The 15,672-nt window shown below is 44.2% G+C and overlaps 1 protein-coding gene across 10 annotated transcripts in view; it reads left to right on the top strand.

The window, feature by feature from the left end:
- DENND2C (DENN domain containing 2C) overlaps positions 1-11,263 on the top strand; it is a 72,936-nt gene extending 61,673 nt beyond the window's left edge. For all 10 annotated transcript variants that reach the window (XM_084853540.1, XM_084853541.1, XM_084853544.1 and 7 more), the window contains 4 exons: positions 1,898-2,003; positions 3,252-3,491; positions 5,747-5,833; positions 8,596-11,263. In XM_084853540.1, coding sequence (XP_084709666.1) covers positions 1,898-2,003; positions 3,252-3,491; positions 5,747-5,833; positions 8,596-8,627 — 465 coding nt within the window. In that variant the 3' untranslated portion in view covers positions 8,628-11,263. The remainder of the gene's footprint in view (positions 1-1,897; positions 2,004-3,251; positions 3,492-5,746; positions 5,834-8,595) is intronic.
- The last annotated feature ends 4,409 nt before the right edge of the window (positions 11,264-15,672 follow it).

Below are 15,672 nucleotides of genomic sequence, written 5' to 3'. Positions count from 1 at the left end.
TATCCCCTTTCTGGGGTCCTGATCCGGTTTGGTGCCCCCCTCCCGATGGCTGTTAACTTAGAAATAAAAATGTAAACAGGCAAAGGACCTGTTCTCAAGTAATGACGAGCCTGTTCCTGGGTTGTTTGATGTGACTCCGAACCCAGAACTCTGGGTTATTGAGGGACAAGCAACCCAGTGTTTGAACCCACGGTTTGTTTGTTGGGTTGTTTGAGAAACCAGATGCAAAGTGGAAGTGGCGAGTGGGTGGGAGGCAGCTTGTTCACACATGGCCCGACAATTCATGGATTAAACAACCTATGAATTGCCATTATGTGCAAACCATGTCTAAGCCAAACTACACATGTAGCATAACATGACGTTTGGCCATTGGAATGGTCTTGTCTCCTGCATCTCCCCCACCTCTGTCTCTTTTTTCTGCATTTCCTCTCCACAAAATTTCTTTTCTTCATTGTCTAGACAGTCAGAGTTTCCTGTGGATAGCTATTCTTAAAATAATCTCTCATGATGTCATTCTGTGCTGGTCTCTATTGTCTCCTATTGACTGAAGGTGCTGATCTGGCAGGCAAACCAAGCAGAGATTGACAAACTGTTCAGTGTAGCATTTCACAAAGCAGAACTAAGCAGTGTTTGGCTTTGCGGTTCTAGCACATGCTCTGAACTCAGGGTTAACTTTAGCATCAAGGGTGCTTGGAAAATTGCTTCTCTTTCCAATATTGAGTACTTCAGTGCATCAGAATGTGTGAAGGAGGTTGCTGACCCCAGGTGGTAGTTCTTGTTTGTGTAGTGCTATAAGTGTACATGCTACTTGACAGAGACCTAGTTTGCATGTAATGGTGGCAAGTCATGGGTTAATTAACCCAGGATTAACCTATAGTGGGTTTAACCCAGGATTAACCTATAGTGTCAGGGTTTGGATGTCATATAGCAACCTCCGATCAGGCGATCGGGGGGTTGCATATGCAAAATAGTGGTGGAATGCACCTAGTACGTGCTTCAGCAAATCATGGGCTAGTTAATTAATTAATCAACCCACGATTTGCTGCTGTTATGCATGAATGGGCCCAGAGTAACACAAGGAGAAGTCAGGTCCCTGCCCTAAGGAGTTTACTGTATAAGTTTAGGCACTGGACAAGGTGTGGGGGAGAGGGGAGCATGAGAGAGGCAAGTACAGAAGGGTTGCACAAGAGCAAAAGCATGTACTTAGGCTTTGTTTCAGCTAGCAGTTAAGGATTAAAAGGTCAGGGCCAGCTTAATGAAACATGTGGGTTTTGAGCTGGGGTTTAAAGGGAGAAATAGATGGCACCATGTAGGTCTTTGGGTGTGTGAGAGGAAGAAAATTCCAGTCATACTTGGATTAAAAGGGTCATGTGCAGTTTGCTAGACTGCCTTGTGCCATTTTGGTGCATCACGTTGTCCTCTTCAGTCTTAAGCAATCTCATGAAAGTTATAAATGGCCTCAGGAGGAAATTGATGTCTTTAGCACATCTTGTATGATCCTGTTGTCTGTCTGTCCTGCCAAACGTTCGTCCCTTCTCTTCTCGCTGTTCTGTTTTGCATTGTTGTCAGCCCATGGGGTCGAGTATTAAAAAGATCTATCTTAAGATGTGGCCCTATGATCTTCTCTGGCTTTCAGATAGGTTTTTTTGTTTAGTTTAGCTTTTGCACTTCTGCAGTGCTGTATTTGTATAGCAATAATCTGTATATAGAATGCATTTTAAACACCAATTTTAATTTGTTTCTCACTTTTTCATTCTATATAGCTATAAGGCATGCATATTTGTGTTCCATACTGATATTATTTCATATGGTAGCTGGGGCAATTACTTCATGCAGCATTTTATCCCATTTTTGAACACAGCAAGTTCACCACCACCACTTTTTTTTTCTTTTAAAGGTTTCAGATGAGAATGAAATCCTACCTCACAAGCTCCAGGCTGCACTCGTACAAATCTTGGATGAAAGAAATGACATCTTGTCTCAGGAGAGGAGTTACACGCAAGGTGAATGAATTAAGAAGTTGTGGCTGAGATTCTTCCTTTTATACTTCTGTGCTACTTTTTGGCCTGGAGCCCCCATGTGTGAGGCCTTTAATTCTTAAAATGAGGAGCAGGAAACTTCTAAATTGAGAAATCTAAATATACCTTGACACGAGAGAGGCGTAACGTTTTCTAAGGATATGTGGTTTTTAAGGGTCTGTCTTGGCCACTTGAGGTGCTTCCAGATATTGTACAGCAATTCCATCTTTTTCCCTGAACGGCTTTTCTGCAGAAAATACAGGTGGGTTATAAGACTTTGATGTCTGGACCTCCCCATAAAATTCTGTGAATGAAGCAGGGCAATGGCACTATAAAAGCCTCGTCTGGAAGCACCCTTAGTTTAATGTACATTGGGAGCAACAGAAATATTCCTGGCAAAGGCAGGTGCCCCTTTTCCTCCAGGACAAGCCTGGTTGGCAGAATGGAAGCTGACCATTCATATGTTGGTCCTTGTCAGTCATGACGACCAGTCCATTACGTTAAATGCATTGCTTGGCCTTCCATTTTTCTTTTACTTTAAATAGCAGCTGTGGAAGGGCCCAATCAGGATTGCAGCAGGGCTGGAGGCTTTTTAAATCTTCGCCTCCCATGCCACAGTCCCAAAGACAACCCCTCCCCCCAGTAGTTATATGTAGCAGGAGAGGTTGCCATTAGCTTCATAGCTTTGAGGAGTAAAGGGTTTACTCCATCAGAGAGTCCTTGGAAGCCACATCAGGATAAATTAGGCAAACAGGAGTCTGGAAAACCTCAGAGTCTGGAAAACTGAAAAGCACTGGAGGGGGGCAGGGGAGAGGTTGCAGGGGGAAAGCAGTGGCTAGGAAAGGGTTAAGTGTGCATGTGCGTGCACGCACACACACACTCTGCCCACTGCTTCTCCCCAGCAAATTGCACACACACCCTGCTGCTTTTGCAACAGAGAAGTGGTCGCCTGAGCTCCCAGACCTGTGTGTGCTGCTGGACATCTTCTAGCGTTGATGTTTGTGGTCATGCTGCTGCCCTTGATTTGATATTGGAGTGCAATTATTGCATCTGGTATAACTGCTGATATCCCGAGCTGTGCGTCAGGTTTCGTGAACTCTGTTTCAGTTGTGAGACATGTAGCCTCTGACCCAGCCAATGGGATGGGTGGGCTTTGCATAGGGTTTGGGAAAGAAGTAGAGGTTACTCTCTCCAGAGGGGAGATGTGACTGCTTTTGTCTGTCTTTGTGTTAGGTGATGTGACTCTGGACTCCCTAGTTTCGGAGGCTTTTGTACGCTTTTTCGTGGAGATTGTGGGGCACTACTCCTTGCACATGCATGTCACTGAGAAAGGGGAGCGGGTATTCCAGCGGGAGCCCTTCCGGAAGTCCCACACCTCCCGCAATGTGCGCCATTTCCTAGACATCTTTATGGAGACACAAATGTTTGCTGGTTTCATACAGGACCGAGAACTCCGGAAGAGTGGGGTTAAAGGTGAGTCCTGCCAAATCCCACCCTACATCCTGCTTTGTGTAGAACAAAAATAGTATAAATCCAGAATTACTTTATGCTTGCAGACTGTGCTCTGCCCTCTTGCTGGGATCTGGAAGGTACTGCTGTCTTCCGACTAAAGGCTGTTGTTGTGAGCCCCCATAGCTTCTGAGCCTGGAAACGTTGATAGTTCATTTCCAGCACCAACAAAAGCATTTTTTTTATTCACTAGTCTTGGAAAAGGGCAGTGATTTAGTGGTTTAATAGCTTCTCTAAGATGCCTGGGCTACCCTATCCCTTTAAGGCATCTCCTAGCCACACAACAAATGTCAATAGGCTGTTTTAAAAGTTCAAGCTCTCCTGCCAGGTGTAAGAATGTTACTGTGATGAGCTGTCTCCAAACTTAAAATGAGTATGTACTGACATTCAGATACCTTCAAGCAATAAGATTGGCTTTAGGGTATTAAAGAACTATGGGACCCTTCCCTTCAATTTATGGCAATATCAGAACTGGAGATGACAGAGAACCCAACACAGAGCTGAGGCCTTTGCCAGTTCTGCCTTGTCTCCAACATTTGTACCAACAGCCTAGGAAGAGCAAAGGGAAAGAACTGAGGAATTCAACTCTGTACTTACTACTGAGGAAGTAAGGGATGGAGAGCATGAGAGCGTCCCTCCATCCCAGAAAATGAGGGTATGAACACAGTAGCCTGGCTGGGTCCGTACGCTCTTCCGTTCTTTTAGAGTATGCATAAATGCTAGGAACTGTCATTTGCATATCAAATGTTGTATAATTGGCGTAAGTCATGCTGCAGACTTCAAAGATTTCCTACAGACTGGGTTCACACGACACAACAAGCCGGTGTGGGTTGTTGTGTGAAACAAGCCATAGTGTCATCCAAACCTGGACCGCTTCCCACAGGCTGGCTTATTTTTGGCCAACAAGCCACCCCCACAGCCCATAGCTTGTTCTTGGGGTTGCTTAACCCACAATGGGTTACTGCAAGTGGGAGCTGCGAAAAGCGGAGGAGTGGAGATCTCCCTTAAAAGGACTTGTTGGAGACTCAGGAAAGTGTGGAATGGGAGCAGGGCAGCCCAAGTGTCAGTTCAGCACTTAAAACCCTGGGCATCACCTTGCTAAGGGAGCAATCAGGTCCCCTTTTCCCAACATGTCAACAGCTGTCAAATTAGCCTATATGCAATTCTGTCTTGTCAGTCGTCTTGTATGTTTCATACTGCAGTTTGTTCCCTTGACAGCTGAAACGTACAAGGCAATAGACAAGGCAAAGCTATATATATTTTTGACAGCCGCAAGTGCACACTTAACACCACTGTGAAAAACTGACAAATATAATGATGGTGATGATGATAAATAACAAAGACCTTTCTGCACCTTCCTGGGGCTGGCAAAGAAAATTCTGGCCCCATTTGCACAAATGTTGGGGCCCCGCAAAAATTAATAAATAAATAAGCTGGGGAATGAAAATGGGGTTATGATCGTATGGGGAGGGGAATGGGATGTGCAGACAAGATGGCGTCTGCCACAAAGTCCCCTGGGATATGTGCCGAAGCCGGCTGGAATACCAAGGGGGAAAGAGGGGGAGAACAACTCACGATAAGCCCCATGATCTGCCGAGCTAACCATGGGCTGTTCCGCGAACTACTCACACTGTGTAGCTTGTTCACCAGGGTGGGTTGTCATGTCATGTGAACTCACCTACTGGGGGTTTTCAGATGATAACAGCGGGGTGTGGGGGAGAAGCCATCGTGGCTTCTCTCCCTGCCCCTGTGTGACTGTAATTTGCACAACTACCCGCACTGCAGTGCAGGTTGCCTTGTCATCTGAACCTGGTGCACGGCATGGGCAGGGGTGGCTTTGTACTCACCCTGCAACCCCTACTGCATGTCGTGGGTTGTAGGGTGGGCACGGAGCCACGCCCACTGCATTGTGCGCCAGGTTTGGACAACACGGCAACCTGTACTGCAGCATGGGTAATTCTGCAAATTATGGTCACATGTACAGCACGCACAGGGGCAGGGGGAGAAGCCACGGTGGCTTCTTTTACCCCTGTGATCATCTGAACCAGATACTATCTGTTTTCAGAGTTCCTATATATATGAAGGTGAACAGAATTCTGATTTTTCTCATTTGTAATCTTGCTTGTTTGAAACTGCATCCTTTAAATAAACTTTAAAAAAGAAAAAGGAACTGTGTTCCACAAAGAAGTATGTCACTAAGTGATGCTTTCCTTTTCTAGGCTTGTTTGAAGTCCGTGCCTTGGAATATTTGGAAACCATTCCCGAGTCTGAGCCAAGTGGGATGAACAAAATCCTTCGCAGTCTGGGTAAATAATGTTCAGCTTTGGTCTTGGCTGCCTTGGTTGCTTGTGATTTGTATAACTATCTACTCAAGAAACACTTTCAGCCTTGACAATAGTCCCCTTTTGCTAGGATGCTAGCGGGAATTGAACAACTATGAACTTTCTCTGCAAAGCTGCCTCCGTCATGTTACTCTCTGCCCCTCTGCATTTCATTTTGGTTAAGGTTAGCTGCTTCAGTATTGAAAATGCTTAATACCCAATCCTCAACAGTATCTTTACAAAAGACACTCCTCGATATAGTTGTATTTTATTTATTTTTTCCGGGATCCATCTGTTTTTTCTTACTCTTTGGTTCTGGAAATTCAATCAGTTCTCCCAAAGCACCCTTTTGCCACTTTCTTAACAAGCAACTTAGGTTGCAGTGTGGTGCACACTTACATGGAAGTCCACTGAATCCAAATAAATCCTTATGCACAAAAAAATCCTAGTGCATAGGACTGTAGTTCAGGTAATGTTTATGATCCATACAAGTGGAACTTAACACAAAATGCTGGAGTGTATCCTCTTATAGCAGTGTTCCTGTTCAGGGTCTCAGCCAGCTATGCCCTCCTTCAGGTTGCTATCAGTTGGAATTGGCTCAAGCAGGTCAATTCAATGTTTTACCTTTACCACCACCACCACCACCACCACCCTCTAACATCCCCAGTTTTCTTCTGCAACTGGCACTCAACAATCTGTGGCCCCTGGAGGCCACTGATCATGCTTGATCCTCATTGCCCATTTTCCGGGGTTGTTTTGTATTTCTGCCTTCTTCAGGGTTCACCTGAGCATGCTAATACTTCCCCTTTGCTTCTCAGTGGGCCCATTTTGACTCCAATGCTGTTGGGACTCAACCACCTGAGTTTGCTATTACAGGGAATAAGTGGGATCTTTAACAAAAGGGGTGGAATGTGGAGTGGTCTTATTCAGTGTTACAGCCAACCAGCCATGCCTTCTTCCAGGATATTCTATTCCAATCTCCCTCCAGTTTTCCATTTTTTCTCCCACCACACATTCTGCTTTCTGTGGCTACTGGGCATGTGCAGTCCTTATTGAGCTGTTTGTTTTGCCTCCATATTTTTTCTCTAAAGATGTTTTGTATTTCTGCAAATCCTGGACTTCCTCCAAGCATACTGATACCTTGCTATTATTTTTTGGCTACAGTCCTGGTGGCACTCACCAGCTGAAATTGCTAGTAGAGGGAGTAATTATACTGAATTTTCTAAAAACAAACAAAGAATTTGCGGAATAAACTTCACATTAAGTCAGTGTATTTGGTTATGAAAACCAGGATCCAGAGACCTACGTTAGTCATGTCAAAGGGCTTGCAATTTTTCATTCTCTCCCCCTTCCCTATTTTATTTTATTTTAGTCACTACATTTTTAGGACACTCAGTAACAAAACATTACCTGGACAACTTACAATAGAAGTTAAAAACATGAAATAAAAATAAAACATAAAACCTAACACAGCATAAACCCAGCAACAGATGGTAAAACCAATATAGCAGTGAAGGGAGAAAGGGAGTTGCCCAAACTCTATGCAGTGTAGGCAGGGACAACAAATATTAAGTAGGCTGCCACCACCCTTTAACCTCCACCTCAGCCTGAGCCAGGGGAGTCTCAGACCTTACAGGACACACTTGCAACACAGAAATAAGGGTTCAAGCTGGCACCCTCTAGTTCAGTCCCCAAGCCAGTAACAAGACCAAACAGAAGGCTCTGAATTTAGTACTGAGGCTTAAGTGAAATAAAGCACACACAAACTTTGAAATAGATGTGAAGTTTATTTACAGTAAGGAAAGGGGAAGGGGGTAAAAAGGTGTACAAATATCAGAGAACATCAGAGAAAACTCAGAGAAACCCTCTGGAACAATGCTGTAGGCAAAAATAACAAAGCAATACATAACCCTGTCCTATATTTTACCTAAGTAAGGGTCTTCCCATATGACAGGGCCCAATCCAGGATCCAAGAACTCCACAAGCCCGGAGGAAGCTTGGACCAGGTAGACAAAGACAAGAATGAAGACCAGAATGAAAATGAACCTGAAGACCAAAGGGCAACAGTAGCCCCCCTTGCTTTATAACCACCCACCTCACCCCTGCCAAGCCCTTGACCAGTGTGAGGTGAGTTTCCATAGCCCATCACTGGCGGGCTGAATAGCTTCCTCAGCTTTCAAGAGAAAGCTCTCACCCAAGTCCAGCTGAAATCAGTCAGTCTAATTTTTGCAAGAAATTCAGGTCTGAGACTAGAACAGAATGCGATAATGCATGCAGGTGGTTTTAATGAATGCATGCAAGCCCATCCTCATGACGTGGAGCTTCTTTCCAGGTAGAATATGGATTTCGTGACAATAGCAAACTCACAACCAATCTTAGAACCTTAATAATTACTAAAATACTTTTAAACCTTGGGATGTAGGATGAGGCTATCCTTCAGGCGGAGGTGATCATTTTGAAAATCAGACCCCAATGCCTTATCACTCACTGCTTTTAAAAGTCCCCTCACTCTTTCAGAATCAGCTTGCCACGTGGCACGGCAGCGGGGTGTGTGTGTGTGTCTGTTCTGTGAAATACATGCCTAAATCTCCCTTGGGCATGCAAAACTAGCTGTGCAGTACTTTGGATTGTGGCCTTAGAAGCTGTATTTGTCCTATTATTTATTTTTAACAACCTCACACGTGGTGACACGGCACACATAAAAACACTGATTTTCTAATTCTTGGCCTTTATATTTTCCCTTTTAGGTAATAAAATGAAGTTTCTACAAAAGAAGTGAGGAGCCAAATGCAGAATTGCTGCTAAGCGTGGTTTTAAGTTCCCAACCAGCCATAGTGAGGTGGCACTGCATTGCCTGTCGCTGTGGTGTCAGTCGGGATTTCTGGAACTCGGCTGAGACGCGCTTCAAGCAACTGGAAGAAAGTGGCCCAAATCTGAGTGGAATTCTTGATCTTTGCTCTGCCTGGTTCAACTGGAGTATTACTAGGAGAAACTGGGCTTCTCTGTTTGTAGAACTGGTCTGTAAAGGGGACATGATTAACTGTGTGAATTATATCCCTGTTTATGCTGCTTGGCCTGAAAAGACTCTCCCTTCGTCCTCACGTTTTATATATACCCTGCTCAAAGCAATCCAAGGGCTAAATTGATGCCTCTTAAAAAGAGGAATGAACCAGGAAAGACAACATGAATCCAGCAATGATCTATGCCAATACTGCACTGCAGAGATTCTTTGCACAAGGAAATGTTCCCCTAAAACTGGAAAACAAAACTTTGGAGCTGCTCCTCCGTCCTCCTCTAGAATGCCATCCTGTTAGGTTCTCTGCTGTTGGCCGGGTTCAGCCATGTTCTCTCATAAACTGTTGGCTTTACTTGTGTATTGCAAATTTTCTATTTTGTAGATATGGACAGCAAAACAAGAACATCCACTTGTTTGCTATTTTGGTTTTACGCTGCAAGCCTCGTGTTAGTTGTTAGTTGTTGCTAATATACATGTTCTTTTTACAAGCCCATCTCCATTACATCATGGGATATACCTCACACAAGAGTGGGTGTTTACTTACCAGGAAAATGCTGTTTGATCGCAACTGGGAGGCATGAAGACTTTAAAAAAAATACAAGTGGTGGAATTACAAAGAGCCGATTTGATTTGATACAGAACCATTGTAAAAAGACAAGCAAAACTTCTTACAACTGCATTTTTCTGTGAAACCTGAGTGGGATAGAAATGGGTTCTTCCCCAAATGCATTGTTCCACCCATTTACCACAGCTGAATATCCATGTAAAACATTTTCTTCCACCTCTAAACCTAGGTCTCTTACCCACTTTCAGAAATCTTGATTTTTCTTGGTAGCCACCATTACAGGGAAGAGGTCAATGCAGCACTCTGTAGTCCAACCCCTCAGTAGTTTGCACACCATTTGAAAGAGCTGTTTAGGGTTTCTAATGACAAATACCTGTGCCTTGTATTTAATCAAATATGACACACTGTCATTTGTCTTGCTAGACTACTCCAGCGACTCTTGCCTCTGTGGACCTGTCACAGCCACAGGCTACTTTCCAGTGGAGCTTTACCATATGTTTACATGTAACAAATGGACTCAGGTTTAATACATGGGACTTTTGTGCAGCCTTGGACTGAGTGAAAAATTGCCCAGAGAAGAGGGATTTCTTTGAAATGTTGAAGTGCTGTGTGCGGATGTAGTGGATTGGTCTTTCTCTGCCATACAGCCAAATGGGCCTCCAGATCTGGATGAAATGTCGAGTTGGGGGCCCATACGGTTCTGTGTGGATTACCTGTGTCTGAAAGGTGCTGTTTGTGCTAGGGAGAGATCCTGAATATTTGTTTCCTTGCAACATACAAGGTGGACCAAAAGAAAAAAAAAATTAAAAATACAGTAACAGAGAACATGTGGAATTTTATCATGAGTTGAAGCTTCTGCATATGGTCTGAACTGCCAGCTGGCCTACAGTGTTTCAAGCAGAAAGAATTGGCAAAATCTTGGGCCCAGTGATTCTTCACTGGGGGGCGGGGGTATATCAGGAGGCCTGGAAAAGATTTGCTTTCAGGTCCAGTTGTGCAAGGCCAACAGCCCACCCCTTCGCATGTTCATTCAAAAATAGGTCCCTCTGAATTCAGTGGGATTTACTCCCCAGTAAGTGCACATAGGATTTCAGCCTTAGCAGGTATGGGGAATGTGTGGCCCTCCAGTTGTTGGTGAACTGCAGCTCCCATCAGCCCTAGCCAGTATATCCACTGGTGAGGGATGATGGGAGTTGCAGTGACATGTTGAGGGCCCCAGTTCCCCATTCTTAGCTGCTAGGGAATATATACTATGAACTCAATGGTACATACTTCTGAGTAAACATGCATAAGATCACCCTGTAAAAAGCTTCTTTGGTCACATGTTTAGGACCACTGACTGACCTAGTTTGCTCCTGCAGTTCTATTTTGAATCTCTTATGTTACCACTTTTACAGAACTAGGTTCTTGATGAGAGGAAGCAGGAGCTGGTCACTGATTTAGTAGTGTGTTTCAGCACTTAAAACTATTGCACTTGATCAGAAGGGCAGGAAGAAACCCCTTATTCTTTTGTTCACATCCACCTTTGGGAAATGGTTGGGTTAATTTAGCCCCCAGGGTATGTAACCCTAATCTCTATAATTCCAGTCACATCACTGTGCACTCCTAGATGGGAAATACATACCTTTCCTTCATCTCCATGACGGCACGTTCCTTCACACCTCCTGTACTTCCTGGGACTGGTCTTCCACGTGGTGCCTTCATATTTTTTGTGGCCGGTTTTGCTCATTGTGGATCAAGCCATATTCTGTGGTGTATAGATGAAACCAAAACTGTATGTACAGTAACAGAACTGAAATAAACCAAGTTCCTTCAGGAACTGGTTCAAATAAAATGTGCTGGGGGTTTTTTGTGTACTGGATCATCTCTTTGTTCTGTCTGTCGATGCTATGCGACCAGTATTGTTTATACCTCTAGTTTTCCCTGAAAGGCCCAGCTCTTGAAATTGGGGTGGGATGGAGGGCAGATATGTGATGACCTCACCAGAAATAAAATTTTGAAAGCAGGTGGGGATGGGGGTTCTGGATGAGTGTTTGGAAGCTGCAGTTCATGCAGAATAGTCTGTCAACCAACATCCTAAACAGTGTTGGTTGACAGAAGTGCATCATGACAACGTGACCATCTGAACTTGCTCCCTGTAGTTTTATGGACATGATTCAGTGTGCTGGGAGACTAACCTTTTAAATCCCTAGACACCCAAATGGCAAGAACACATAGAGGACCATTCTTATCTGTTGCTCACAATTACAGAAGTCTCTTGGCATCTTGATGCATAACAGTTCAAGTCTGTACTGCTTCTAAGAGTATTAGAAGATTGCTAGAACAGCTGTATTAGAGGCAGTAATTCAAGTAGTGAATCCTTTTCCATGCTGGAAAAATTATTTTGACTATCGACGTTATGCCTATCCTGCATCTCTTATAAGTACTAGAGCAGAGCAGAGGTTCTCAAATTGTGATCTATTCAGGTGGTCCACAGGTGGCACAACAATTGAGATTATCTGTACTTGGTCCTGAACTTTTTTTTTAAAGTGAGACCGGCTAGATTATCGAACAGGCCCCTTATGGCCAGTGATTTTCATAATACAGTGCTGACATAGTTTACTAATTTTCCCCTAAAAAAATTACCAGTTAAAGGGGCCCTTCTCAGCAGCTTAGCCCCTCTGATTTTCATAATACTGTGCTGGCTTTGACGACAATGGGGCTGAAGAAGAAAATATATTAAGAAATGAGTTGTATATGTGCTTTGATTTGTAGAACAACAAAATGTTAAGGGGGGTAATGTTTGAGTAGAATTCTGTCAGGAAAAAAAGTGGCAAACCTACCTCCAGGTGGCAATATCAAGGTAAAAAAAACCTGATCTTCACATGGAGCTGCTGCATTTTTGTCCCCTTCTCTCCTCTAGCAAGCATGAATTTACACCTCAGCAGCTGACTGCACATAAGCTCTATGGGAGGGGTAACCCCAGCCTTAAAAAATCATTTTGCACTGTTGTTGTTCAGTTGTTACATCATGTCCGACTCTTCGTGATCCCATGGACCATAGCACGCCAGGCCTTCCTGTCCTCCACCCTCTCCCGGAGCGTGCTCAAGTTCATATTCATTGCATCGGTGATGCTATCTAGCCATCTCATCCTCTGCCGTCCCCTTCTCCTTTTGCCTTCAATCTTTCCCAGCATCAGGGTCTTTTCCAGGGAGTTTTCTCTTCGCATTAGGTGGCCAAAATATTGGAGCTTCAGCTTCAGTATCTGTCCTTCCAATGAGCAGTCAGGGTTGATTTCCTTTAGGATGGACTGATTTGACCTCCTTGCAGTCCAGGGGACTCGTGAGAGTCTTTTCCAGCACCACAGTTCGAAAGCATCAATTCTTCAGCACTCAGTCTTCCTAGTCCAGCTCTCACAGCCATACGTTGCTACTGGGAAAACCATAGCTTTGATTAGACGGACCTTTGTCGGCAAGGTGCTGTCTCTGCTTCTTACTACGCTGTCTAGGTTTGCCATAGCTTTCCTCCTAAGGAGCAAGTGTCTTTTAAGCGAAGAGGATCTAAAGAGCCTCTTGTTGAGGGTGAAAGTGGAGAGTGCAAAAGCTGGTTTGAAACTCAACATTAAAAAAACTAAGGTCATGGCATCTGGCCCCATCATTTCCAGACAAATAGAAGGTGAAGAAGCAGTGACAGATTTTGCACTGTATTGCATATGTAAAGTAGGTTTGGTACGCAGCTGGTTTTAAACTGAATTTTCTTGTCTAAAGCAGAGCAGACTATTAGTTTGCTGAAAGTGCATCACTCGAGGTCACCTTTCCACAAGCTGATGTCCTCCAGATGTGTTGGACTACAACTCCCAGCACAGCTTGGCAGTTGTAGTCCAAACATCTGGAAGGCGCCAGCTTGGTGAAGGCTACTTAGGTATTTAACTGAAAATAAGCTTTTTTTCCCCCTTCATGGATCACTGCCTTGTTGTGGCGAAGGGGCTTGCGTAACTCAGTGAAGCCATAAGCTATGCCGTGCAGGGCCACCCAAGATGGACAGGTCATGGCAGAGAGTTCTGACAAAATGTGGTCCACTGGAGAAGGAAATGGCAACCCACTCCAGTATTCTTGCCAAGAAAACCCCATGGAACGTATCACAAGGCTAAAAGAGATGACGCCGGAAGATGAGCCCCTCAGGTCGGAAGGTATCCAATATGCTACTGGGGAAGAGCAGAGGGTATTTCCAAGTAGCGCCAGAAAGAGTGAAGCGGCTGGGCCAAACCCGAAAGGACACTCAGCTGTGGATGTGTCTGGTGGTGAAAAGAAAATCCGATGCTGTAAAGAACAATATTGTTTAGGAACCTGGAATGTCAGATCAATGAATCAAGGTAAGCTGGAGGTGGTCAAACATGAGATGGCAAGATTGAACATCAACATCTTGGGAATCAGCGAACTCAAATGGACAGGCATGGGCGAATTTAATTCAGGTGACCATCATATCTACTATTGTGGGCAAGAATCCCTTAGAAGAAATGGAGTAGCACTCATAGTCAACAAAAGGGTGGGAAAAGCAGTACTGGGGTACAATCTTAAAAATGATAGAATGATCTCAGTACGAATCCAAGGCAAACCATTCAACATCACAGTAATTCAAGTCTATGCCCCAACCACTGAGGCCGAAGAAGCTGAGGTTGATCGGTTCTATGAAGACCTACAACACCTTCTAGAACTAACACCAAAAAAAGATGTCCTCTTCATCATAGGGGATTGGAATGCTAAAGTAGGAAGTCAAGAAATCACCGGGATAACAGGCAGGCATGGCCTTGGTGTACAAAATGAAGCAGGACAAAAGCTAATAGAGTTTTGCCAAGAGAACAAGCTGATCATAGCAAACACTCTTTTCCAACAGCACAAGAGGCGACTACACATGGACCTCACCAGATGGTCAATATCGAAATCAGATTGATTATGTTCTTTGCAGCCAAAGATGGAGAAGCTCCATACAGTCAGTAAAAACAAGACCTGGAGCTGACTGTGGCTCAGATCATGAGCTGCTTCTTGCAAAATTTCGGCTGAAATTGAAGAACGTCGGGAAAACCACTAAACCGTTCAGGTATGACGTAAATCATATCCCTGATGAATATACAGTGGAGGTGAGGAATAGATTTCAGGGATTAGACCTGATAGACAGAGTGCCTGAGGAACTATGGACGGAGGTCCGTAACATTGTTCAGGAGGCAGCAACGAAATCCATCCCAAAGAAAAAGAAATGCAAGAAAGCAAAGTGGCTGTCTGATGAGGCTTTACAAGTAGCTCACGAAAGAAGGGAAGCGAAAAGTAAGGGAGAAAGGGGAAGATATACCCAACTGAATGCAGAGTTCCAGAGAATAGCAAGGAGAGACAAGAAGGCCTTCTTAAATGAACAATGCAAAGAAATCGAGGAAAACAACAGAATGGGAAAGACTAGAGATCTCTTCAAGAAAATTGGAGATCTCAAGGGAACGTTTTGTGCAAAGACGGGCATGATAAAGGACAAAGAAGGCAGGGACCTAACAGAAGCAGAGGACATTAAGAAGAGGTGGCAAGAATACACAGAAGAACTATACAGGAAAGATCTGAATGTCCCTGATAGCCATGATAGTGCGGTCACTGAACTTGAGCCGGACATCCTCGAGAGTGAAGTCAAGTGGGCCTTAGGAAGCATTAGTAACAACAAAGCTAGCGGAGATGACAGTATTCCAGCCGAGCTATTTAAAATCCTAAAAGATGATGCTGTTAAAGTGCTGCATTCAATGTGCCAACAAATCTGGAACACTCAACAGTGGCCACAAGACTGGAAAAGGTCAGTTTACATTCCAATTCCAAAGAAGGGCAACGCCAAAGAGTGTTCAAACTACCGCACCATTGCGCTCATTTCACATGCCAGCAAGGTGATGCTCAAAATCCTACAAGCTAGGCTTCAGCAGTATGTGAACCGAGAACTACCGGAAGTACAAGCTGGGTTTCGAAGAGGCAGAGGAACTAGAGATCAAATCGCCAACATTCGCTGCATCATGGAGAAAGCAAGAGAATTCCAGAAAAACGTCTATTTCTGCTTCATTGACTACGCTAAAGCCTTTGATTGTGTGGATCACAACAAACTGTGGCAAATTCTTAAAGTGATGGGAGTACCAGACCACCTTACCTGTCTCCTGAGAAACCTGTACGAGGGTCAAGAAGCAACAGTCAGAACCAGAGATGGAACAACCGATTGGTTCAAAATTGGGAAAGGAGTACGACA

Source organism: Heloderma suspectum, chromosome 4, assembly GCF_057233095.1.
Source record: "Heloderma suspectum isolate Gila_16-S chromosome 4, 16-S_ref, whole genome shotgun sequence".
Taxonomy (NCBI): domain Eukaryota; kingdom Metazoa; phylum Chordata; class Lepidosauria; order Squamata; family Helodermatidae; genus Heloderma; species Heloderma suspectum.
The sequence above is the reverse complement of the archived record's forward strand: the minus strand, read 5'-3'. Positions and strand labels throughout refer to the sequence as shown.